The sequence below is a fragment of the Plectropomus leopardus genome, chromosome 15, assembly GCF_008729295.1.
Source record: "Plectropomus leopardus isolate mb chromosome 15, YSFRI_Pleo_2.0, whole genome shotgun sequence".
NCBI classification, from domain to species: domain Eukaryota; kingdom Metazoa; phylum Chordata; class Actinopteri; order Perciformes; family Serranidae; genus Plectropomus; species Plectropomus leopardus.
This window is the reverse complement of record NC_056477.1, coordinates 3,702,655-3,727,540: the sequence shown is the minus strand read 5'-3', so window position 1 is coordinate 3,727,540 and position 24,886 is coordinate 3,702,655. Positions and strand designations below refer to the sequence as shown.

At 38.2% G+C, this 24,886-nt stretch overlaps 3 protein-coding genes across 5 annotated transcripts in view; 2 read left to right on the top strand and 1 right to left on the bottom strand.

The window, feature by feature from the left end:
* Positions 1-767, bottom strand: part of slc30a6 (solute carrier family 30 member 6) — a 60,516-nt gene extending 59,749 nt beyond the window's left edge. The window contains exon 1 of one of the 2 annotated variants that reach the window (XM_042501993.1): positions 584-767. In XM_042501993.1, the coding sequence (XP_042357927.1) occupies positions 584-767 (184 nt within the window). The remainder of the gene's footprint in view (positions 1-583) is intronic. The other variant, XM_042501994.1, reaches the window with a different exon arrangement.
* Positions 768-3,566: 2,799 nt separating this feature from the next.
* Positions 3,567-13,826, top strand: sult6b1 (sulfotransferase family, cytosolic, 6b, member 1). Its single transcript, XM_042502609.1, has 7 exons — positions 3,567-3,889; positions 9,082-9,194; positions 10,583-10,672; positions 11,057-11,183; positions 11,794-11,888; positions 12,038-12,194; positions 12,518-13,826. The coding sequence occupies exons 1-7, from the start codon at positions 3,694-3,696 to the stop codon at positions 12,643-12,645; spliced, it is 906 nt and encodes a 301-aa protein (XP_042358543.1). The 5' UTR covers positions 3,567-3,693; the 3' UTR covers positions 12,646-13,826.
* A 1,087-nt stretch (positions 13,827-14,913) lies between these two features.
* Positions 14,914-22,872, top strand: znf365 (zinc finger protein 365). 2 transcript variants are annotated; one of them, XM_042502701.1, is made up of 6 exons: positions 14,914-15,001; positions 17,224-17,882; positions 18,851-19,160; positions 19,738-19,909; positions 20,050-20,096; positions 22,174-22,872. In XM_042502701.1, the coding sequence occupies exons 2-6, from the start codon at positions 17,234-17,236 to the stop codon at positions 22,400-22,402; spliced, it is 1,407 nt and encodes a 468-aa protein (XP_042358635.1). In that variant the 5' UTR covers positions 14,914-15,001; positions 17,224-17,233; the 3' UTR covers positions 22,403-22,872. The 2 variants fall into 2 exon arrangements, with proteins under 2 accessions (XP_042358635.1, XP_042358636.1); XM_042502702.1 differs by having other exon boundaries at positions 14,914-15,035.
* Positions 22,873-24,886: the final 2,014 nt, after the last annotated feature.

The window sequence follows — 24,886 nt, the reverse complement described above, 5'->3', positions numbered from 1 at the left end:
AAATGAGCTCTACCTTTACCAGCTGCAAGATTACAATGACAAACTCAATATTATAATGATATAACATTATTTTGGAATGGGCCATTATGCATCATAAAAACTTTTGACACTTTTTACTTTGATGCTAATATTTATGTACTTTTACTTAAGTACGGTTTTGGATGCAGGACTTTTAAGCTACAGGTAACAGTGTATTTTTACACTGAGCTCCTGGTACTTTTACACAAGTTCAATCTCTGAGTATTTCTTTCTCCACTTAGTTTTAACTGCTCTTTATACATTTTTGTCGATTTACGCTTCATTTAAAGCTCGCTGACATTAACATACCTTTATTGCTAACATTAGCTGGATTAATATTAGCGGTGCAAAAATGCTATCGTTAACAAAAATAATACACGGGCTCACAGACCGAAGAAAACACCGTTCATGCGTGAATTGTCGTTATAGACAGTTATTAGCGAAATAAACATTTAAAAAAAACCCAACGTTCACAGCTAAACTCAAAATCAGCTGTTAGCTTCGGTTAGCAGAGCCGCCTGTATGTCTACGTGTTGTTAGCCGTTAGCCTGTTAGCATAACAAACCTGAGTCGCTGACGTTGATAACATCCACCGACACCATGTCAGGTTTATCCAGCGGACCCACTTTCCTCTCCGTGACCCCGGACGGCACCACGTCCGGCTTCGGGCCAAACTTTCTAGGGTAGAAGTCCCCGGCATTGTGGTAAGACAGACCCGAAGACGTGGACATCATTCCGTCCATCGCCATTTTTGTGATTTTTTAACTTCCTGTACCCATCAGCCTGTTCCATTTGGCTGCACTGCGCATGCGTAAGACCACAGATCTGTAAATCACCACGGAGTGAAATACGTGACTCATGTGCTATACAGATCTGCGTTTATTTTCTAATTCAGAGCTAAAGTAATGTATAGAAGACCATTTCTGCCACACGCACACTTTTTAAACTAAAACTACAAATAATAAGATTATGAAATAGTCAAAATTGCAGAAGTTGAATGAAGTCTAAGAAATTAATGTAAACTTATTCGAGGCAGGGCAAATTTGGGTAATTTTGGATGATTGGGAAAAATAACGTTTTCCATCTTGGGCTCTTTAAATGTTAGCAGCCAGTCATCAAACATGTTATTTAGTTGGTGCTACAAGTGCACTTTACATAAAAATGCTATTTTTATTGGTTTGAGATAATTGGTATGGGCAGGGCAAAAAGTCAAAAATATCACTGGTCCCACAACTTGCAAGGAAAGCCATGCTGCATGCTGATTTTCTCATTTTGGCAATAAGAGTACTGCAGCTAACAATAAGGGTTTAACAATAAGAATGATTGTGCTTTTTTAAAAATCTTTTTCATTAAAATGTTTTCACAAGGGATGTAAGAAAACTTGTCAAATTACTTACAGTAGACCCATATTTCCGGATTTCATTTATTTTTGTGATGGACGCAAGATCCAAGTGAAACTGGAAATCTCTAAAGTTTAGATTACTGTTCAAGATATCAATTTAAAAGAAATCCCCCAGGATAAGGGCATGATGAAGACCTAAACACTGAAAGCTTTAGTTCTCTGCTAATCAGCTTCACCCTGCATTATAAAAGCATGCTGTTAAAATGATTAAAAAGTCAGCCTAAGTGAACAATGGCCAGGCATAGGGGAGAAGAAAACACTGTATTTGATTTTAAAAAAGAGCTATGTATAAGCTCAGACATATAAATATGTGACTGATAAATACAACACTAAATACCTAATACAGACACAGAATCATTATAAAACTTTCTAAAAAAGAATAACATGAAGGAGCTTCTGGCCTACAACAAAAAGTGTTTGATGCTTTGCTATAAATTAATTTTCATTCATATTAATATTAACTGACAGCCTGCTGTCCCAAAAACAATGCACACAACATCAATGCAACAATTACAAAAAAAATATCTCAGATCTAACAATGTTTATTGATAAAGCAATAAAATGTTTACATGTATACAACTTTTCAGATAGCTTAGTTAAAAGAAATGTTCATGTGTTTGTGTAAAGTACAAGCAAGAAAAAGAAGAATTACGCATTACAGATTCAAGCATGGAAATGTGAGTATTATTTCCGGGGCCCCAAAGAACTTTGTGTGTGTGTGTGTGTGTGTGTGTGTGTGTGTGTGTGTGCTGTGTGTGAGTGTGTGTTGACAAACCCTTTGATGTAATTTTGTGTGTGTTCATGCAGATTTCGGTCAAAGTTGAGTGTGTGTGTGTGTGTGTAGAATATGTAGTTGCCCATTTGTACAGCACTGAATGGAGTTTTTTTTGTTCAACAGTTTGTAAAGGGACACCGAGAGGCCCCGAGCTGAGTGGGGCCCCAGGCAACTGACACTGAGAAGTAGAGAAAAAGAAAAAAAGGATGAAGGAAAGAGACTGGAAAGAGAGCAAACACTGATATCTGATGTGGCAGAAAAAGAGAAGTTCAGGAAATTTTTTTTTGTGCAACAGAAGGATTTTTTTTGTATTACATAAGATGTAAAGCAGACTGCATTTTACAGTAAATGTTTCTCCAATGGTGGAGGTAGTATTCAGCGTGTGTTTTAAACATAATTTTGCATATGCAACTGCATTTTTGTCATTATTATGCATATTTTTTTTAAATGATGATCGTCATTTTCAGTACTGTCTTTCTTTGAATTTCAGGGTCAAAACTTCAAACTCTCACAATGGTGAACAAACATCAATAAGTAAAGAAAAAAAGTATTTAAGCTTGAATAAAAACTTGCATAAAAATTTGCATGGGTTTCTTGAATTTTGAATAATTGTAGGTCATTTGTAAAATAAGAAAATGTAAGTTTGCCCAACTTTTCAAGTTAGGTTGGCTCTACTGATATTGGGCCAGATATGTTTGTTTTTGTTTGTTTTGGTTTTTTGTTTTATTTCATGTTGTTGTCATCCAAATAAAAAAATGAAATTAAAAACATCTGAGCATTTTTATGGCCACATTTTGCAGGTTAAATGCGAGTCTAAAATGACTTTAAGAGTCATATAGAGTCAAAGAAGCACTTTTTTGATGCATTTGAATTTTTAAAAAAACTTTATAAAGAAAGAGAAAAACAAAGAATTAAAACAAAATAAGACAGTCAAATTAACATTGTGATAACCTGAGCATGGTCAGTGTGTGCGTGTGTGTGTGTGTGTCGGCGTGTGTGTGTGTTGGTGTGTGTGTGTGTGTGTGTGTGTGTGTGTGTGTGTGTGTGTGTGAGTGTGTGTGTGTGTGTGTGTGTGTGTGTGTGTGTGTGTGTGTGTGTGTGTGCACGTATGTGTGTGTTGGGCCCAGCAGACAGTTTGTCAGCATGTCCCTCCCATCTGGTGAACACTGTACAGGCATTTCCCATCAGTCACACTGACACAAACACACATTTTCCTGTGCGTGTGTGTGCGTGCGTGTGTGTGTGCGTGCGTGTGTGTGTATGTGTGCAGTAAAAGGAGGAGGTGCCCGTCACCTCCTCCTTTTACACACACTCTCGTTCTCTCTCTCTGTTTCTCAGAGCTGACTTATTCACTCTTAGCTCAGCTGCACAGAAAGCAGCTTCTCTTTCTCCTCCTAAACTTTTCATACTTTGTGTCTGTTTTGTTTGTTTTTTTTAAAATCTGAAATCCTTTTCTCTTGAGTTTCTGACCTCTGCAGCCACACTGTAGTGAACCAGGATGGCCGACAATGCCTTCATAACCGACGTGCAGTCCAGGATGCAGAAGGCGAAAGAGATGCCGGAGGAGGAGAAGCTGTACAGATACAACGGGGTGCTGTACCCGCGCCTCATGTGCCCCGAGGAGAACCTAAAGGCTCTGAAGAACATCAGGGCCAGAGAGGATGACATCATACTGGTGGCTTATCCCAAATGTGGTGAGTGATTTGGATCAAATTATAACATATATTTGGGAAAAGAAGCTATTCAGATAGAAAGGGACAGCCGTCAAGTGACATAATTTGTATAATAAACTTAATTTGATTAACAAGGTTTTTAAAGAGTCATTAAAAGGATATTTCATCTGTTGTGACCTCTGACCTTTGACCACCTTTCCATTGGTTGTTTTTAATGTTAATGATTGTAACGCTGCTAAGAGTAAAGCTTCTTTCAAGCAGTGGTGGAAGTACTCGGATATTTTACTAAAATAAATGTAGTAATGCCACAGTGTAGCAATGTGTAATTTCAGGTAAAGTCCTGCATTCAAAATTTTACTTGAGTAAAAATGCAAAAACATTTGCATTAAAACATACGTAGGGTACCAAAGGAAAAAGTATTTATTTGGCTGAAAGACCCATTTCAGGGTAATAAATGTATATATTATTGGATTTTAAGTATTGATGCATTAAAGTGGTCACCACTTTAATGTTGCAGCTAAGGGTGTAAACCATTTTGATTACTATACATACCTGCTTTCCACATCAATAAAGCATATAAGTATATTAGCTAAAAACTGTACATACTGTAAGTATCTGAGTACTTGAAATGCACGTAGCTACTTTTCACCACTGACAATGGATCACCACAGATTGTGTCACCAAATTCTTAAAATATATAAAATTAAAAAAAAAATAAAAAAATGTAAAAATTGAGGGAAAAAAATGCAGAGTTAAACTGTGGTAAATCATCAATCAATCAGATTAAGTGTTCTATATTTATTTTGTCTATTTTAAATGTAATAACATTAAAAATTTTGAAAATTCTGGGTTCATTCTGCAAATGTACATGCTTACAACTAACAAAAAGGGCAAAATAAATAAAATAAAATAAATATGAATTCTAATTTTTTTTCCCTGCAGCCTTTCTCATAAGCATATTTTTTGGATTCACGTGATAAAGTTTGGTAACAAAATCAAAGTTTTTCAATTCCCTTGATCAGTAACATGTAACTATACAACAAGGCTATCAAAATAATATTTAACTGTTTGCAGTTTATCTTATTAACATACACACAAGTGATCCCTGTGAGAGTTTTTCCCTATAAATGATTACATTATGTGTTACTTCACAAGAATATTCTTAAAGTAAACAGTAAAGATTTGAGCTGTAAAATGAATAGTTCAACGTTTTGGGCTCTATCCAAAGTTTGAGAATCAACACTTAAAGCTCTATGATTAACGTGTCACATCTTGTTTGTTTAATCTGTGCACACACAGAAATGTAAAGCTGTCACTTTAGGGTTTTAGTGGTAGTCAAATGTTACAGTGAGGTTGCCACGACAGAATCAAAACAAGGAGATGAATAAATGCAGAAGTAATAAATGGATATCACCAGTATTTTTTTTGTTTTCATCAAGAAAATCAACTGTGAAGTCATGTAATGTGCAGGGGGCGCATCTTATGTTACACAATACAGACTGCAGTGATTAGGAGGAAAAATTCTCTGTGTTTGTTCCTAACTTCCTCTTGAAGTGATGAGCTGTTGCACATACCGCAATCAGCGCTCTTCTCGAACATCTGCACATGAGAGGGTAGAAAAAAAAGGAAAGATCGATGAATGCATGAGAATTTTGCAGATTTCACCCTGTACTTCAGGCCCTTTTGTCGCTGATCCCAGGAGTATTTAGACTGATTTCATTTGATATTAAATATCAATATTCTCGCCTGGTGACAGAGTTAAAACACCCCACTCACCTATGAATAAAAACAAATGTTAGAAATTCTTATTTCTCTAGAATTAATTATTTATTTAAAGGCACAGACACAAAAAACAGACATTAAAAAACTCTTAGGAATGAAGGTTGTACTTTTACACACTGCAGTTCTGCAGCCAACAGCTGACCAGCACATACACTCTGCGTGACAGTAAATGACTCCCCATACCAGCAGGTGGAGATAGTCTGTATTCACCAATCAAAAAAGGAAAAAGGAAGACCGTCTTGACACTAGTTCAAGAGTTAGCACATAAAAAACGCAACCTCATATTGAAAAAAGGAATAAAGAATATTGACCGTGCTCTAGCGAACAATAGCATAAACAAGGAAACATTTCCGCTCAGTGTCTAAAACAGTTGTCCTATTATAAAATGAAGAAAACTTAATACATCTGTCTGCATCCATTTTTCTCCTCGTTGGGTCGCCCAATCAAAAAATTGCACGTGTCCATGAAGAGTAGAGACTGACGAAGCCTTTTGTCTTATTCACCCACTGCCTGTACCTGTATTATTTTAAAAAACCTTCATAAATAAATTGACTTGCTTCTTTGTCTTCTGCTCGTAGACTAAATGAGTGAAAATATAAACAGCGCCACTCTGTCATTGTCACTAACGGTGCATGCCGACTTAACGTGACTGCATGCAACCACAAATCCGCTCCTATTCATTTTGTGGTGGTGCGACAAGAGGGGGTTACAATTTCAAAATTCAAACGGTGCTCACGTAAACAGCCCCTCAAACTGCAGCTGCAGTGACTTTTTTAAACGTCCCTTTATAAATACAGGAAATACTGAAGTTAAGCTTTGTCTGATTGAGAAGGAGGCAGGGGATGTGGATGGATACAAGCGGCCAGTGGGGCAGGGCGGCGGCAAATCGAGGCGAATTGGTCGCGTGTAGCAGCTTGTGTTGCAAAAATAAAACTCTATTTTTTCATTCTTTCACAGTGATTAAAAACTTGTGCTGTTACAAAGCAATTTTTTAGCTTGTTGCTTTGTAGTTTTGGTAAAGTCTGCACCAACATATAGGTCTGTGGTCTGCACAAGGTTGTGGCGCACACATTCCCTGAAGTCTGCATGTGCAAGTGTGCGTGCACATATCCTTAGGTAGTCTAACCTAATATAACAAGTTTGTTTTGATATTACGCCCTCGTGACTTTGGTAGTTTGTTTGCTCTCCTCACTTCCGTTTCTCTTCTTGTGCACTGAGCTGAACCTCCAGACAGCGTGATTTCACTCAACAATAATCACCGCTGGGTCCGTTTCAACGTGCTGAATTTGTCAACTTGTACCAACATGGTGGGACACACAGCAAGACTAAGGCGACATTCGCTTATTGATAGCCCACATGACTGTTGGCTTTGTGTGTCAGGGCCATGAGACTAAATTTCCAAACTGCCTCCTTCACTGCACAGTTTACTCCCTTTGAATTTTACTGACATCACTTTTCATGAATTCTGGCCACAGTGGTGCATACAGTGGCATTAAAACCTGAGTGATTTACTGATATTCAAACGCACCATCTAACACCACCTTTAATCTCCCTCTTAAAACACAAAGCCCCTGATGTTGTTTTTCAGAAGGAGAAAAGCATGACATTCCTGCTGTTGCTGCGCTGCGTTTGAGGAATGTGTCGTGTTTTCATTTGAAGGTTTGTGTTTACTTTTGAAAGACTTTGCACGGCAGCTCGCTGGTAGAGCAATGACATGATGACAGATGAGTTAATCACATATGGAAGGAATGTTAGATCACGCACACATCTCTATGCATGCGGGCCCCGTTTGGACAGGGGCCCATACAGGGAGAACAGAGCTATTTACGAGGAGGTGTGTGACTGTACCTCCATCGTCTAACGAATGGGAGCCCTTGTTTTAATTGATGTGAGGCTGTTAAGTTAGCGTGACACAGCAGAATACCACAGATGATGGCTTCCTGGCATCTCAGTGATTTATAGAGATAGATAGCGGAGGATTAACCCGACGCTCACCTCCACGCTCTCTGACAGTCTGCAGACATTTACAGGACTGTAATGTTTTTCATTGGTTTGCTTAAGTGTGCTTCACTACACAGCTTTAATATTGGGTTTCTCGTCCCTCTCTGTCTGCTGAGAATAATTCTGTTACTTCATGTAGTAGCCAGGTAAAATTTTCAAGGGAGATCCATCACACAGAAAATTATACAGCTCTTTTCTTTTAATTCTTTGAAACCTGGAGCAACTTCACTCTTCTTGTGCTGCTTTCAGATGCCTTTCACAAGAATTTAACCCTTTAAAAAGTGAGAAAATGCTTGCGATTTTTTTCAAAATCGTTGGGAAAAAAGCAATTAGAAATTAATTGATTTAATTAATATAGACAAGATTTTTTTTAAACACTGTCATAACAAAGGCAGTACTGAAAATAATGTGTTTTTGGCATACATTAAAAATGAAATAAAATAACGGTTCAAAATGGTCAAAAAAAAAAAAAGTCTGAACATTGTGAGCGGCCCTCCCTGAATTTAAGAATTACATACAAAAATCTTGCACAGTGACGCTGCAAATCTGCAAATCAGCACATTACAAAACACCTGTAAAAATACCTTTCCCTCTTGCGTGACAAGCCAGTCAGCTCTCACACATCCTGATGTTTCCTCAGCTGACACAGAGTCATTATGCAACAAAGAATCCAACAGTGAAAACAGGTTGATCCTCATAGCGGAGAACAACGTTGCCAAACAGATGAAAGGAAAGACCTGCAGCAGCTACTGTACAAAGTAGACAGGTGTTACTGTGAGGTTCAGAAGTGAAGTTAATTCATAAATGAGTTGATGCGGAGTTATGTTTACAGTAATATATTTCTACATTTACATATTTGGCCCTTTGAAATAGTTTTAAGTCCATGAAAAACTTAAAACGACATGACCAGGAAATTATCTGAAAAAAAACAAGCAACAACCCTAAAACAAAACAAAACAAACAATAAAAATGTGTGTCCTGATTATTTTTTCTTGTCTTTAGTTTTCTTAGTTTATTACTTGTTTATTTATTTACGAGGGCATTTAGTGAAGAAATCCATCATTATAATTGCATTTTATTTTTGCGTGTGTGTTTGTAATTCATTTTTCAGCCCTCACATTACAATATTATTCACCTTGTTTTACCTCGAGTGGCTGCAGAATTGAAATGTTTTTACAATGTATGACAGGATCATATTCATACATATTAAGCATGTCCTCTGTCTACAGGCTTCACTGTGTTGTTACTTTATGTGAAATATTTAAACCTGAAACAGGTTTGTATTTGATACCAGCGGGGATGTTGTTGGTTTTGACCAGAAGTTAAAATGGATTGGGGTTAAACTGTGATTGATTTCATATGTACAACATGTTTGAAACATGATGTGTGTGTGTGTGTGTGTGTGTGTGTGTCCGTGTGCGTGCGCGCAGGTTTTAACTGGATGGTGGGGGTGATAAGGAAGATTACTGCAGAGGCCACAGGAATGAAAGTGGAATCCAAGATGCCACCGCTGATCGAGTTTTTCGGACCGGAAGTTGTAAAAGTAGCCACCAGATGTGTTTGTATCTATATCTTTGTGTGTGTGTGTGTGTGTGTGTGTGTGTGTGTGTGTGTGTGTGCTAAGGGAGCAGACTCAGTGTTTAGTTTACTGACTGAGCTGAGCAGATAGACAGAGATAAATCCAGCAGTTATGTAACACAGAGCTGTAAGTGATAACGGCAGCAGCAGATTTAAGCTTTACTAATCAATAGTTTTATAATGTCTGTGTATAAACTGAGAGGAGCTGGTCCAAGTTATGAACTCAAAGAGAATGATCCCGATTCTGCGACTCCACAGAGCCTCTGTTCAGAACCCAATTATGTTCCAAAACACACACACACATTTGTGTTTCTACATTTGTCATCCATAACCTCAGAGCGTAAACTGAATGTTGCAATCCATTGTTCTGAACTTGAACAGAAACCAACCTCATGGAGCGCACTGATAATTTAGGATGTCGGTCTGTCAATGCTCAAAAGTCAAGCAGAGTTCAGCGTCTCTGTGGTTTGTCGCTGTGATCAGAGTCTGTCAGGATGCTTTTACCTAAAAGACAGGATGATGGCGTTAAGTGGAGACAGATGTGTGACCTGAGATCATAAACACATTCTTACACCCACTACATAAAGGCATTAAACAGAAATGCAGATGTTCTTTGTGTTAAAAATGATTCTTGGAAACCTCACTGCTGGTCCTGTTTCAACTGGTCAATGAGGAACATGTGTGTGTGTGTGTGTGTGTGTGTGTGTGTGTGTAATTGATCATGTGCTGAACTGTGTGTTAATATCATCCTGAGAAATAGCATGGCAGGGAGATATTAAAAGAGTAGTTGAACTTTTGGACAATATTCATATTCTCTTTATAGCAGATGTTCAATGAGCAGATCAATACCACTCTTAATGATTGTTTCAGTGTTAACGTCTTTTAACCGTTTGAAACCTGAGAAAACTGGCTTGATTTCTTTCAAAAACATGGGAAGTAGGCAATCAGCAACTTAAGAGATGGCCTCAAAAATTGCAAGATATTAGTAAAATGTAAATGTAACGTATTGAAAAAAGAAAATTAACTGAAAATAAGCAAAATAATGAATAAATTAAAAAAGAATGCTAAAAATTTAATTAAATTATCATAACATAATTTTTTTTGTCTTTGGCATAATTTGAAATATAAAATTATCAGTGGTTTTGTTTTGTTTTTTTTACATTTTACCCCCTTATTTAAAGAGCAAAATTTCAGGTAATTTTCTTGTCATCTTAAACATAGGTCATAAAAGACTCATCATTCTTGATACATCTGATTGGAGGAAACTGATAAAAATCTCATTTTAGTATTTTGTTTTGGCTAAAGCTGAATAATTTCATGTTAATGTATATCTCTGCCTGTCCTCCCCCTCAGGCCTTGGACGAGCGTCCCTCTCCGAGGTTTCTGGGGACTCACATGCACCCTGACAACATCCCGGCTTCCTTCAAAGAAAATAAAACTAAAGTAAGTAAAAACGTCTGAAGCAAAACACTCAACTCAGAACAAACACTTCCTCATCATCAAAAACTGTGCAAGAAGACAAAAGCAAAGGAAATGAATCCCGTAATTTCTCAAATGGGAAACAGAGCTGGTGATGGACAACAGAAGTGGCATTTAAAGTAAAAAACAAAGAAAATTCTCTGATCATGTTTTCCTTGTAATAAAATCCAGAATATATTTGGATTTCAAATCTAATTTGTTGTTTCATTACCATAAAAGAAAAACAGATAATGTATTATAATCACGTTTACAGTGCAGTGTACAAGGCATGAAAAGCTCTCTCCTTTTCTTTCAATTCTCATGATTTTTTAATATATATATATTCACTTATTTTGTTGTGTTGTACAGATGCTGGTGATCTTCAGAAACCCTAAAGACACTCTGGTCTCCTATTATCATTTCACCAACAACAATCTGGTCCTCCCAACCGTGCAGTCCTGGGACTCCTTTTTCTCCAACTTCATGAGTGGAGACGGTGAGAAAACACTTTCAGTTTATCACAATGTTATCACGATTCAAAGACATCCAGAGGAGCATTTAATTAGATAGTGTTCATTGAGTAAGCACAGTTTAATTAGTATTAACTGGATCACACTTGATGATGGATTACTAAAGACGCCTGTATAGGCCCAACGCTCAAGTCATCATTTTTTAACTTTTTTTTTTACTTCATTTTTTCCTTTCATTGGGCTTTCAGATATTCTAATGCATAAAACTCTGAATTGCTGCTGTGGTTGAAACATGCTATGAAAATAGATAAATCTCACTTTAATGATCCACGTTAGCCACCTTAGCCCTGCAACATGTGGCTAAAAGAAATGCTTCATCAGTTGGGCCAACCAAACTAGAAAAGTTGGGCTGGCTTATATTTTCATATATTACAAATGAGCTCCAATTATTCAAAAGGCTGAATATATCAGAAAACCTGTGCCACTTGTTATGTAACTTTTTATTCAAAGTTAACACATTTTTATTTAAACATGGACATGGGCAAAAACATGTTATCTGGTTACAATGCAGCAATACATTGTTTCTTTGACTGCTTTGTGTCTGGTGTGTGTGTGTGTGTGTGTGTGTGTGTGTAGTTCCCTGGGGTTCATACTTTGATCACGCTCTGGCCTGGGAGAAATGGATGGACAACCCCAACGTCATGGTTGTCACCTATGAAGAGCTCAAACAGGTAGATCACACACTGTTTTTTGACGCATCTAACAGAAATTGGTGGTTTAAAAAACATTAGTGCTTTTTACCGATCTTCAAAACTTGTTGCAAGAGACACTCAGAGTCAACGTGCAGCAGAAGTGTCTGATTCTGTTTCTTGTCCCGCAGAACCTAAGCGAAGGCATCCGTCAGATCTCCATCTTCTACGGCTTCAGCCTGACGGAGGCTCAGGTGCAGCAGATCTCAGAGGGGAGCACCTTCAACGCCATGAAGGAAAGCTCCGCCAGCTCCCACGGCGCTATGGGAAGCGTCATCTTCAGAAAAGGTGCTTTAAAAAAATTTACTATGGTTAACTGGTTTTTCAAACCATACAAAATTTTAAACAAATTGACTGCACATGTAACATATATGTACATTTTAGGGCAGGGTGCAGGGACGCATCGCCCTAAAATTTGAAGCATTTGAATTTGCCTGCACTTTTTTCAGGCCTTTTTTCTTTATCTTATTTTCATGTAATTTCCTGATAACTTTTTACAAATTTTGTGCTATTTTTTTTAAAAGAAATGTATCCAGTTTGCTCTGGTTTCAAAGGCTTAAAGCTTTAAACAAAATAATGGAAAATAATAAATATTTCTTGTCTGTGAGCAGGCGAGATTGGAGACTGGAAGAATCACTTCACGCCAGAACAGAGCCGAGAGATGGACGACGCCTTCAACAAACACCTGGCAGGAACCAGGCTGGGAGCCAAACTCAACTACCAACTGCACTGTCAGTAAGAAGAAGAAAAAGTAGCATTGCACAGATTTATATACACCCGACTGGTCGAAGAGGCTTTTTGGAGGCAATTCAGGGCCAAATATGTCTTTGTCACAGGCTCAAGAAGAAAGGGAGCCAGAAGGGAACAAGTGCATTATAGTTTTTTTTCCGGCCTGTGAAGTTTTACAACAGAACACATGAAGGAATAACGATACCTTTGAAAGTGGCCATTCCAGTTGGTCCTTCATCAGAATTTAGTCTAAGTGTGGAGCATTATTTAGCCTCCTCCCCCTCTTACATGCTTGGTACCAATGCATTGGATTGATAAGGCAGTGGGAATGCCACTAATTGGATCTAGGTGCCAGTGCATTTTCACCTGAGGTCCCACTGTGTGTACCGGAGAGACAAATATCAGTGAATAAAACCAGTGTTGAAAACATGACGAGCACACCGCTCATCAACACAGGGAGCAAATAAAAATGAGACAGTTTAAGCAACAACAGTGAAGTGTGAGAACAATTTAAACTTTGGTGCCTCCCAGTGTTTCAATAAAAAAAGGCACTTATCGCAGTATCATCTGAATTATGCAAAAATATATATCATTGCATAGAAATGAAACATTTTCTAATAATTGTCATCAGAACACATGTGGTAGAGGTAAACCTAGTAAACATTTTTAAAGAGAAAAATGTTTTTTTTGTATTCAAAGACAGGCTGGTGTTTTCTTACCTCGGTACAGTCAGTGTATGCAGCTTCAGGCATCTTACTTTTTACGTTTTTAACATTCAGACAAGGTGGTTTTTATTTGTTCTGAGCACACAGATTTCTATGTAGCCACACCGGAGTTTCAGATTTACTTGTTTGCCCTCTGGGAAACAATTAAATCTAAATATCATCTGAATGCAGCATTGATTAGCAGCTAAAGTCTCAGATGTCAGAATTTTTTTCATGACTGCACAAAAGTTAAATCTCAGGCTGATTTTTAAAATTAATGTTTAACACCTTATAAACATAAACCTAAAACAACTGAATTCTCTTTATACTGGCAGCTACCTGAACTCAGACTTCATTCTGGTTTTGAAACAATACTGTGATAGTTATGGGCTGTTATGAATATGCACAATCACTGTTACTGCATATGTATTACATTCAGTGCCTCACTGTACATGTTCCTGATGAAAAATAAAACTCATGCACATCACTTTGATCTCAAATTATTTGGTCCCAACTTTGCTGCTTAGCACTCACACGATTGCACGCATTTCAAATTTGTTTATGAAGTAAAAGTACGGAAGCCCTAAGCAGCCATACATTCATACATTTTTTCTTGAGATAGAGTGGTGAAGGGATGACGTATTTTTGTAGGCCAACCAGGAAGTAAGCATCGTACTGGGTCCCTCGTCAAAAACCTTTTGGGATTTTTGAAGTTTATGATACTTACAGGTTCAGCATGATAATCTTAACAGATGAACAGCACTTTTGTGTGTTTTGATGTTAAAAGCTATTGTAAGGCTACAAACGAACCACATCATGGTCGCACGATGTAAACGTCACCACCCTGAATCGTTCAACTTCACTGCAAAAACACATTAAAACACAATTGAAAACTATTATAAACAGATAAATCTACAAGTTGGTGTGTGTGACCGTTACTGTAAAGTTATAAAGGCGGCCAGTGAGTTTAATGAGTTTCTGTGTTTGGAGTGATGACGTCTGACTCTGTAGTCCCATTTAGCCACTTGTTAGCAACCACCTTTTTTAAGATGCCTAAAACCTTAAAAGTTCAAAAATTATGTTTTATGATGTAGAAAAAAAGTCTAAATATCTTAAGCCTATGTAAACCACAGACCTTATTTAAGGCATTTTACTGAAAACCCATTCAAAAAAATGCAAGTGTTAAAAAGGCCTGAGATTTCATGTGACATGTCACCCATGTTGACTGTCCCATGTGTAATGGGATGTGGTTGGACCAAAGAACAGGTGAGTAGTCGGTAATGACCTTTATTTAATCTTTTGGCAGGTTGAATGGAGCACAGGTGAGTACAGTCAGGCTGCAGGTAATCAGGGACAGTTATCAGTTCTGGGTTGGATCAGAGTTTGTAGAGAGACTGGGGTGAGCTCACGTTCACAGGTGATAGCTCAGAGTTCGCGTGTGTAAATTGTGAACGTGGAGCTGACTAGCAGGTGAAAAATCAAAACCGGAAGTGACATCCTCACGTACCTCGTGTGTTTTATTCTGAAAGTGCCAGCCGGATGCGGCGTTGTTATTGTTTGCTGCTAGCTTAGCCGCGGTGCTCCGTGTCTCTCGTGAATGAATGACATCATGCGGGCTGCTGTCGGTCTCCATCTGCGACATGACACCCTCAGACACTAACGGTTAGACGTTTATTTAAAATCTGCCGTTAAACCGGTAAGAGCTGCGCGTTAACGGTTTTTTGTCTCCAGTAATGATTCAGCGATTGCTTTGTGCTAGCTAGCTAACGTTAGCCTGTGCTGTCAGAGCCAGCAGTCAGGTGGAGCTAACGGCTAATGATGCTAAAGATGCGCGAGGAACTGACCTGTTGTCACTCGGTTATTAAATGACCACAGAGGGAAACTGAAATATATTTATTAATATTTTTAATGTGTTTGTGTTGAGGACACCTGCTCAGCTCACCTGCTCTCATACAGACTGTCCTCTGGGCTTTTATTCATGTTGAGATATTACATATTTCACATCAGTGTGCTGCTACATGATGCCCCATTTTACTTGATTATAACCTAATTATATATTAACTAATTCATATAGCTGCATTACCATCAGATTTTTTTTTTTTACTCAGCTTTAATATTTCTTCTATCCTTCAATTATTAAATTAGATAAAAACAGTATATTTCAGACACCAAATGCATTATATTTATTGTTTAATGAGTGAGTGCACAGTGTTGCATTATATTGTTTAAAACATGCATTATTAATTAGCTTAAGTCAGCCTCAGTCATTGTGGAACCACATTTTTTACATATTTTTTAATTTTTATATATCATTTCATTATTTTAGGAAGCTGTTCCTGTTCCAATCTGCACAAATTTCCATAATAAGCTTCCTTTTTTTTGTTTTTTCAACCAATGAGCAGCGATTTCTCATTTTGATATTCAGCTGCTGCTCAGATGAATCTTTGTCCCTTTCTGCTCTTCCAGTTGTCAGTCTGGTTTAACCATCGTACAATGTTTTGTATATTGAAGTACAGAAAAAACTCTTAATACAAAATATTTGTAAAGATGATATTTTCTACATCCTCAAAGCATTCAAACATTTAGAGTAGCTCTCTCAGACATCTGAATGGACCAAATTAGCCTTTGTAGCAGGAGATTACAAGCTATTCAGTGGTAGTGTAATCATAAATATGAGTGTTGCTGATTAATGTTTCACCAGAGAGAGCAGACTTTTCATCCATTATAACTGCAAGTTAGAAATGTTATAGGAAATGAAAGCTGTAAAGATAAATATGTGAAGTAACTTAAATGTCAGTTTGGCTCAAAATTACAACTTTAACTTCACTGTTTTGATTTGTGTTATGTGCTTCATTTTTACTCTGCATGTTTTCACAGTTTTCAATCAGTTACATTTGTTCTGTTGATATCATATATCATAGCTTTTTGTTTTGCATCAAATCTTACACCACTACTAGTGATACTCTCTTTTATTTAGCTGCATCATATTATTGCATTGCTATTTGTGGCAGCTCTTATTTAGATAGATAGATAGATAGATAGATAGATAGATAGATATACTTTATTGATCTCAAAACTGAGAAATTGGGATGTAGCAGCGCCATGCAGTAAGAACAGAAAATAAAGAGCACACAGTATTAATAGAATATAAAGATATATGATTTGATCTCATATTATCAAGTCTGACAGATCAGCTCGATATTCTGTTTTAATCTTTAGTTATTCTGGGAATTTAAAAAAAGGTGTTTTGTTCCTGTAATATTTCTATTTCAACATCACATTAAATTTTTATACAAACTGTTCTGCTCTTCTTGGTTCCACTTACCTCGGTTATAAACTCTAATGTGCAGTTTTATGGTTTCAACAAAGATAGTTATCAACACATTTTTTGTTATTTTTGCAGATAATCAGATCAATAATTTAGCTTGCAAAATGTCAGATGATAAAGAAAAACAATCATCACAATTTATGAGTCAGCAATTGTAAGTAAGTAAACATTTCTATTATTCTATTATCATATAAGTCAAATCAAAAAAGCAAAACATTAAAATTGAGAAAATGTAATGAGACAGTATTCATCATTATTGCTTGAGAAAATTCATCATACAATTAATCGATTATCAGAATTGACAAACTGATTAATCAGCTTATTTGTATATACCAATTAATCAGTTTAACATTTTAGAAAATTATCATTTATATCGCTTTTGTTGTCTGGCCAACAGTCCAAATCACAGCTATTCTGTTGACAATGATAAAAAAATACTTTTAGCTAAACATTTTACTTGTAAAGAACTTAAAGGAATAATGATAATCAATTCTCAAAATAGTTTTTTTTTGTGCATTGACTTATTGAGTAATTGATTCTTCTCTGTGTCTTTCAGGTGTAGAGTGATGCAGCAGAAGTTGTGCTCCAGAGGTTCTGGTTCTTTCCTCTTGGAGAGGAACGGCCAGGCCTGCGGTGCCGTCACCGTCACCTCCTGCGACCTCCCCTTCCGCTGTCCCCGCTGTGGTGAACAGGAGCGTTTCCGTAGCTTGGCCTCGCTGCGCGCCCACCTGGAGTACCGCCACTCGTACTGCTCGCCAGACGTGACCTCCGGCGGCTTCAGCATCACCGGCAAACTCCCTGACCCGTTGACGGCGGCGATCCCCTGGCACGACATGAGTCTGCCGACCCGCAGGGGGCAACAGAGCGCCGGGCGACCGCCTCATGCCCGCTCCCTCAGTGACAGCAGAGACAGCGGCTACCTCCACTCCTACAGCTCTGTGAGGAGACGCACTCAGAGTGTCGGAGTGGGGACGCAGGCTGAGGAGGAGGAAGAAGAGGATGACGATGAGGAGGAATTTGGGACAGAGGATGAAGATGAGGAGGACGATGATGAGGGCGAAGAGAGAGATGGAAGTAGAACTGAGGAAGACATAAAAATGTCAGTCAAAAAGTCAGACGCATGCCACCATCAACTCAACCACCATCACCTCCCGTTCCCTCCTCCTGCACCTCTTGGGCCCCCACCAGACCCGGACCTGGACCTGGACCTGGTTGGTGCGTTCAGATTTACATACTCACTTTTTGGAGCAGGTGGAGGAGTTTTCAGCTTTGAAGTAATTGTTAAAAAGTTGAATGGGGACACCTCAAATAGTTGGAAGTTAGTTCAGTGATCAATAATCACGATTACTGTGGAGGATCAAGTTCTTTTGATCCCGATCCTGGGCAAAGTCGTTTGATCTGCCGAAACTGAGTCCAGATCAGATACTTGTATTTGCCTGAATAATGCAGCCGCACAGCACACACTTCACCTACTTTAAAGTTAAAAAATAAATCCAGTATATATGATTGACATTTTATAGCTCTGCAGTAAAATACAAGAAAATAGTCTGCAATCCAAGCAGTTCCTAAGGTTGTTTTTTTTCCATTTCATTTTGACAAAATAAAAAAGTAAACAAATTTAATATATTTGTATGGCTCTTATCACAATTCCACTTAGTGCAGCATTTGTTTTTTCAATAAAATAACAAAGTGAACAAACTAAAATGTGTCTTCAGAAATTGCTCTCAAATCCACTTACTGTAGCATCGTAATAAAAGTCCAGAACACTATAAATGAATGACATAATCACAATTCCACTTCAAAGTAATGTGAAGCTGAACTTTAACATTCTCAGTCACAATAAGTAAAAATAAGTCACAGTTCCTCATATTACAGCGTTATAGTAAACGTTGTTCACTAATAATTATAAAATTGAAATCTCCACTTAAAGTAGCGTACCAGCCTCACTTACACACGAAAAAATACTTTGTACTTATTGGAGTAGCAGCATTACAATAAAACCTGAAAATCTGCTGCAAAGCAATCTACGACACCTGTGTGATGTGAATGCTCAAAATAAAATTGATAAAAGATGTTTTGCTGATCCTTCAGATTAGGTTGGGACCTCCCCACAGATTACAGTATCAAGCAGTTCAGTCATGGTTACAGTCACAGTAACTTCTCTCCCTCTCTGTAACCCTCAGAGCAGAACTCGTACTCTGGGTTGGAGACGGCGGCGGCCTCAGCCGCCGTGCGCCGACGACTGGCCAGCATCCTGCGTGCGGCCGACAGCACCATGCAGCGCCGGCTGGCCAAGGTGAGCACGGAACTCGCCCAGACCGACACGGAGCTCCTGTGTGAGCGCGCTCACTCGCAGCACCTGGCCCAGGAGAGGCAGGAAGTTGCAGACAGGGAGAGGTCGCTGAGCCGGCAGGTGGACGTGGCCGTCATGGTGATTGCCGCGTTGAGGGAGCAGCTCAACGCCTCAGAGAACGAGCTGGAACGGAGAGAGAGGTAAACAGGCAAAAGGTGTGGGGAACTTGCATTGAATATGTCTTAAAAGTAGTATCACACCTTTAATGTTTCCAGAGGGAGCTGTGTGAAGTTTGATGATTGTCCTCAAGTGATGTCACTTGAGTCAGCATCAGTTAAGGCTTTGAAAGTTTAAAAAAAAATCTGGAGGTTCGAGGTCAGAAATAAGTGAGCTTGTAAGTCCTCGGTACCCTGCCGCTCATCCTGGCTACATGACCCATTGCTAGCAGAGCACCGTAGATAAATTGTAGGCAGTTGAGTTGAATTGTGGGTAATGTAGGCACAAGTTTTTTTTTAAAAGCAAGCAAGAATTCCCCCTGGAAACCTGACAGTAGATCTGGTCTTGTATCGATCAGCGCAATGTGAAAATGTCAACTCAATCTGCCAAAAATCTTTGCATCTGACATTGATAGACATGTTGCTCAATGATTTAGTGTCGCACACCCGTAAAATGGTTAAAATTGAAGCAACAGAGGCCCACATTGACTCTTAGTTTATAGTATGGGTCAAATTCTCTCAACATTTACATTCATTCAGTACTGTAGTATTGTTTTCCCAGGGAGGTCATAACCATTCAGAAGTTTCTGGAAGCGGCGGCTAGACAGGAGACGTGCGGTAAAGTTCGAATACAGCGCTTCATCGAGAATCTGCTGCGACGCATCGCTCTGGCCGAGAGACTGGTGGAGTATTACCAGGTCAACGGCAGCCCGCAGCAGTGCAACCATAACAAGGTACAACAGCACACACATATTTATGTACACATTTGCTCTTTAGTCATGAACACGACTGACTGAGTTAATCCTAAATTTAATTTACTGCTTGTATTTGGTTTGTGGTTGGTGACCTTTGACCTTTTCTGTGTCCTCATCAGTACCAGCAGCCAACTGATAATGGACCTCACAGAATCACTAAAAGCAGGTGAGTACCTTCAGATGTGCTCCTGTGATGTCGTGTAACTGTGAAACTTGAGTCAAAAATAAAATATTCATTATTATTTAATCATGTACAAACTTATAATCTGTGGCACTGAGCCTGAGGCTGTTAGGGCCGGGTCACACCCGAATTTATCACGGCAAGTTTTCAAACCAAAATGAAATTTCTGTGACACACCGTTTTGAAGTTTTAAATGTTGAATGAGAATGAATAAATACAAGATTAGTAAGTGGTCATATAAATAAATCAATAAAGACAATAATTCAGTAACTGTGTTGGACGTGTTTGTCTTTATTTGGGGACTAAACTTTATGGCGGTCCTGAGGAAAAATTATAATGCAAAATCAAAACTAATGAAATAAAAAGAAATTAACCTGCATTAAACTCTGACTGTGTAAAAAGGACCAAAATTATGTCACATATCATAATACAGAGGTCAACTTTTTTAAAATATTTTTTTATATTTACAATTTCATCGTCCTTTGATAAATCTTTTTTGTTTGTATTTCCTTATCTGATTCATTTATTTGGTCAGTTTGAATTCATGTCAGTTACCAAAAAAATCATATATGCAGCCAAATTTAAAATCTGTTTGGGCTCTGGAGATGGTTCATTTTAGATTTATCTGCCATTAGGTCCTTCACTCAAGACATTTCTCTCCCCATTTTTATTCTTAGCTCTTATGTTTGAGGTTACCTGCCAAATGACATGAAAACCAATTAGCCGCTGTGAAAACTCTTATTGCTCTGCAGGAGTGAGTGAATGAAGCAGTGCAGGTAAACTGCAGCTCCTGCTGAATCAAAGCCAAAAGGTGACTGAGTGGCTGCTGAATTATTCATAGGGATTCTTGTGTCGCATGTTAGATTTCTGTCTTGCCGTCATGTTTAATTCATTGCTCAACATGTAACACTTTATCTGTGTGCTGAATGAAAGTGTGTGTGTGTGTGCTTGTGTGTGTTGATGTTTAGTCAGTTACCTGTGCGTCATGCACACCTGCTTCTTCTTTTTCTTCAATGAGGTCCAAGTTTACTTTCTCTCATTGCTAGACTTAAAGGCACAGTTCCTGATTTTGTTACGACTCCCCAAATTCCTGAACATCGTCCCATTTTGAAACTGAACTTTGGATTGGAGTGATGAATACAAGATAATTTTCATCTTTTCCACTGGTTTTCCATTGTTTGAGGTTTGACTGGAGAGCTTTTAATTACACCATCTCGTTGTCTTCTTCTGAACCCAGCTGGAGAATTTGGCTTTACTTTTTGATGTTGATGTTTGAAGTTTGATGTGCACAACACCCAAGATTCACTCAACAGTAGTAGATAGAAACATGTATGATTTTACATTGTTTTTTGTCTTCAGATATTCCTGGAATTGATATATTGCTGTAAGAATATCAGTTATAGACAATATAATTAAAAAATAAATAAATAAATAAATCAGTCAATGAAACAGAGGAAGAAAAGTTGGCTAAATTAGTGGCATACATCTTGAGGAAAACCAATCACTTTTTTTTGGAGCCGCCATCTAGCGGTTGTCTATGGAACTACAACTCTAGTAACTTTTCTAACAGTACATATTGTACATACTGTAAGCAGCACATATTGCATTGTAGTGTTGAGGATGATGACGATTTTGATGTGAGAGTGGCAGTAGCAGTACATATTGTACTTGTGAGTTATATTGCAGCATCAGCCTTATGCCACTGGTCCTGATGCTGCATTACTGTGGTTGTTGTGACCTATTAATGGTGATGTGTGCCACATTGGAAATGGTTCTGTTACTGGGAGCTATTGTCATATTTAATACTCACTGAATTATTTTAGGCTGTATGGCATTATGGCGGACACTTACTAATCCGCTTCTGTGAAGCATTAATGTGTACAGATTATATTAAACTGTTGTATGTTTTTGTGTCATGTTGTTTGTGCTTTATGATTTTTATTGTGCTTTTTAACACTTTCTGCAACACACATTGCCACTGAATTGAATTGGTGAAACCTATTACTACAGTCTCCTTCCCACTTACTGTGTTCTTTTATTCATGTTCATGTAACATCTCCAGGTCTGCAGGAGGTCAGCTGTCCTCGTCTGGTCTCCATGACAACAGAACCCACTCCTCTTCGCAGTTCGGCGGCCGTCCTCTGTTCTCCAAACCGGGCGGCGGGGAGCGGGACCGGGAGCGGGAGCACCGAGAGCGTCTGGCCCAGTCGTCCAGGCTGTTCTGCCGACCCGAACACAGAGACGACATCTGGAACCACCAGCGCCGCCGGTCCACCGGGTACGAAACATAGAACTGTAGAGAAACACCGGGGGAGAGGGGGTATCAGAGGGTGCAGCTTTATTTAGCTTTATTCTGGTGTGTTAATCTGTGGAAAAGTACAGTGCAGTCACATTCACATCAAGCTTCTTTTGAGACAATAATTTGAACTGTGAGGTGATGCCTCCTTCAGTATAACTCTTTATTTAAAAGAACGCACTTCAGTAAATCGTAATTGGTCTGGACTGATGCTCTTATTGAGCTAAAATGCTGCTTTATGCTTTTTTGGTCTAAAATCTGGCACTTAGCAATAGTTGTTTTTAAAGTCATGTTTTGACATTGAAATGCAAATTTAATCAAAATGTTAGTGACTGTCTTGCATACATTGTACAAAATGTTAAAAAAAAACAACAGGGAAACGTTATCAGTTATTGGTAAAAGACAACTATTTTAAATATAAAAAAAGAGTGTGCAATATGGGTTGTTCTCTCCAGATTTGATCTGATTGACAATTTCCAGAAAAAAATTACTTTTTTGTTTTTTCTTTATGTTATATCTTGAATGTTATTAAGTTTTGTAGAATGTAATTAGGTACAATTGCTCTTAAATGCAGCATTTTTATTAAATTGTTTTTTTATTAATCAGACTAAGAAAGCTATAGACAATAAGAGATAAGATTACATTAAACTATAAATCAAGAAAATATCAGCACTACCACAAAATTCACATCACGGTTACTGTTACTGCGTTACAGGGTTTAAAAATATGATGCAATAACAAATATTACTGCATGACCACACATTGTTTTCAAGTACATGATAATATATTGTGATTATTTTTAATTACCAGCACTGTGTTGTTGCATATTTCGTACTTTTCCATAGATTATTATACTGAAATAGAGGCATGTGCGGTGTTACACTGGGTGCTTTTTCAGCGGGATGCAGGTGTGGGTAAACTTTCAATATTCAAACACGTAAACAAACGACAGCTTCTAGTCTTTTGTCTCATTTGTCAGCACAAATCACAATATTTAGTACAGTATAATTAATCTTAAGTGATACATTCTGAATGCTCTCCTCTGTATTTTAGAGAAACTTCAGGTAAAAATGCGCTTTTGTATTCATTGACTGATTTCAGATTAAGTTACAGTTTGGATTGATTGGATTGAGGATGAATAGTTCCCGGTGACCGGTGTCGATGACACGTCCTCTCCTCTGGATGAATCTTTACATCCCGGCCTGCCCCCCCCTCCCCCTAAAAAAAAACTGCCCATCAGTCCCGTTATCTGATCTCTGTCTGTGCTTTTGAGGCCAAACAGCAGCGATGATTGCCTGTCATCATCTCGGTAGTTGACATCAATTAAATTTAACCCCTCTGCCAAACAGTGATTGTCTAATCTTAACTTTAGCTTTGAAGTTCTGCAAACGGTGGAGTTTTAATAAGAAAGTACAAATACAAATACATCCCTCCTGTACAGGGCTGTGCCAGACTCAGAATTATATCTGCTGAATTGGATCTGGCTGTTCAATATGAATAGTCAACCTTTATTTCCTCTTTTTCCATACAGAATTTGAGAGTTCGAAGGGGTGTAGTCAGGGTGACGGTAACGTTCACTTAATATAGTGAACAAGCCAAGTTAGCCCTTCAAGCTAATGCATGCTAACTACGCTAATGACGGACGGGAAATGTGCAACAAATCTTTTTACCAACACTAGACTCTGTCTAGTCATGTTGCTGTGAGCTGTAAATTTCACACTTTCAAACAGAAGGCAGAAGATAACGTTATCACAGAGCCTGACCGGGCAAAGCCTCTCTTCCTTTGAGCAGCTGTCTTTGTGTCCACAGCTGCCTCCATGTCACTCAGACTCACCTTGTGTCTGTGTCCGCAGCTCCCTGACAGTGAGGAGTTCTCTCTATGCAGCTAAATCTGGGGATCAAAATGTGCCCAGAGGTACACTGACACACAATTAGAATTAAAAACACACAATTAGATTAAAAATTAAAAAAAAAAAAAAAAGACTGCTTTGAAAGAAATCTCTTATCTCTTATTCAGTTGTTAAAAAGTTAGACGTTGCTGGTATTTTCAACAAACTCATAAAGAAAACATTTTTTTGTTTGCTACCTCTGTTTGAAATTAAGGATCCATTGCTTTGAAAATTACTCAAATTTTGAATGCTAAATTCATTACTCTAAACTGCAAGAATGAAAAGCTTGATGGCAATAGTGAAGCCGCTGAACCAGACTTCCTTCCACCAGCTTCCTCTGAGAGGATCAGACACTCACTCCTGTAGCCACGAGAATCTCTCTTGAGACTTATTGTGTCTCAAATTCAGCATTTTTGGCACAAATATAGCTTATGTTGATTAAAAGGGGAGGCCTTGGTCGTGTTTGGTTCCATCTGAAATTCATTATCTGGTAAATGAGACAGTTTAAAAAAAGGTTAAGTTATAATTGATGTGCACAGCAAAGCTGCACCTGTTTGTCTGTGGTGGATTTTAAAAACCTTTTAGCTGTA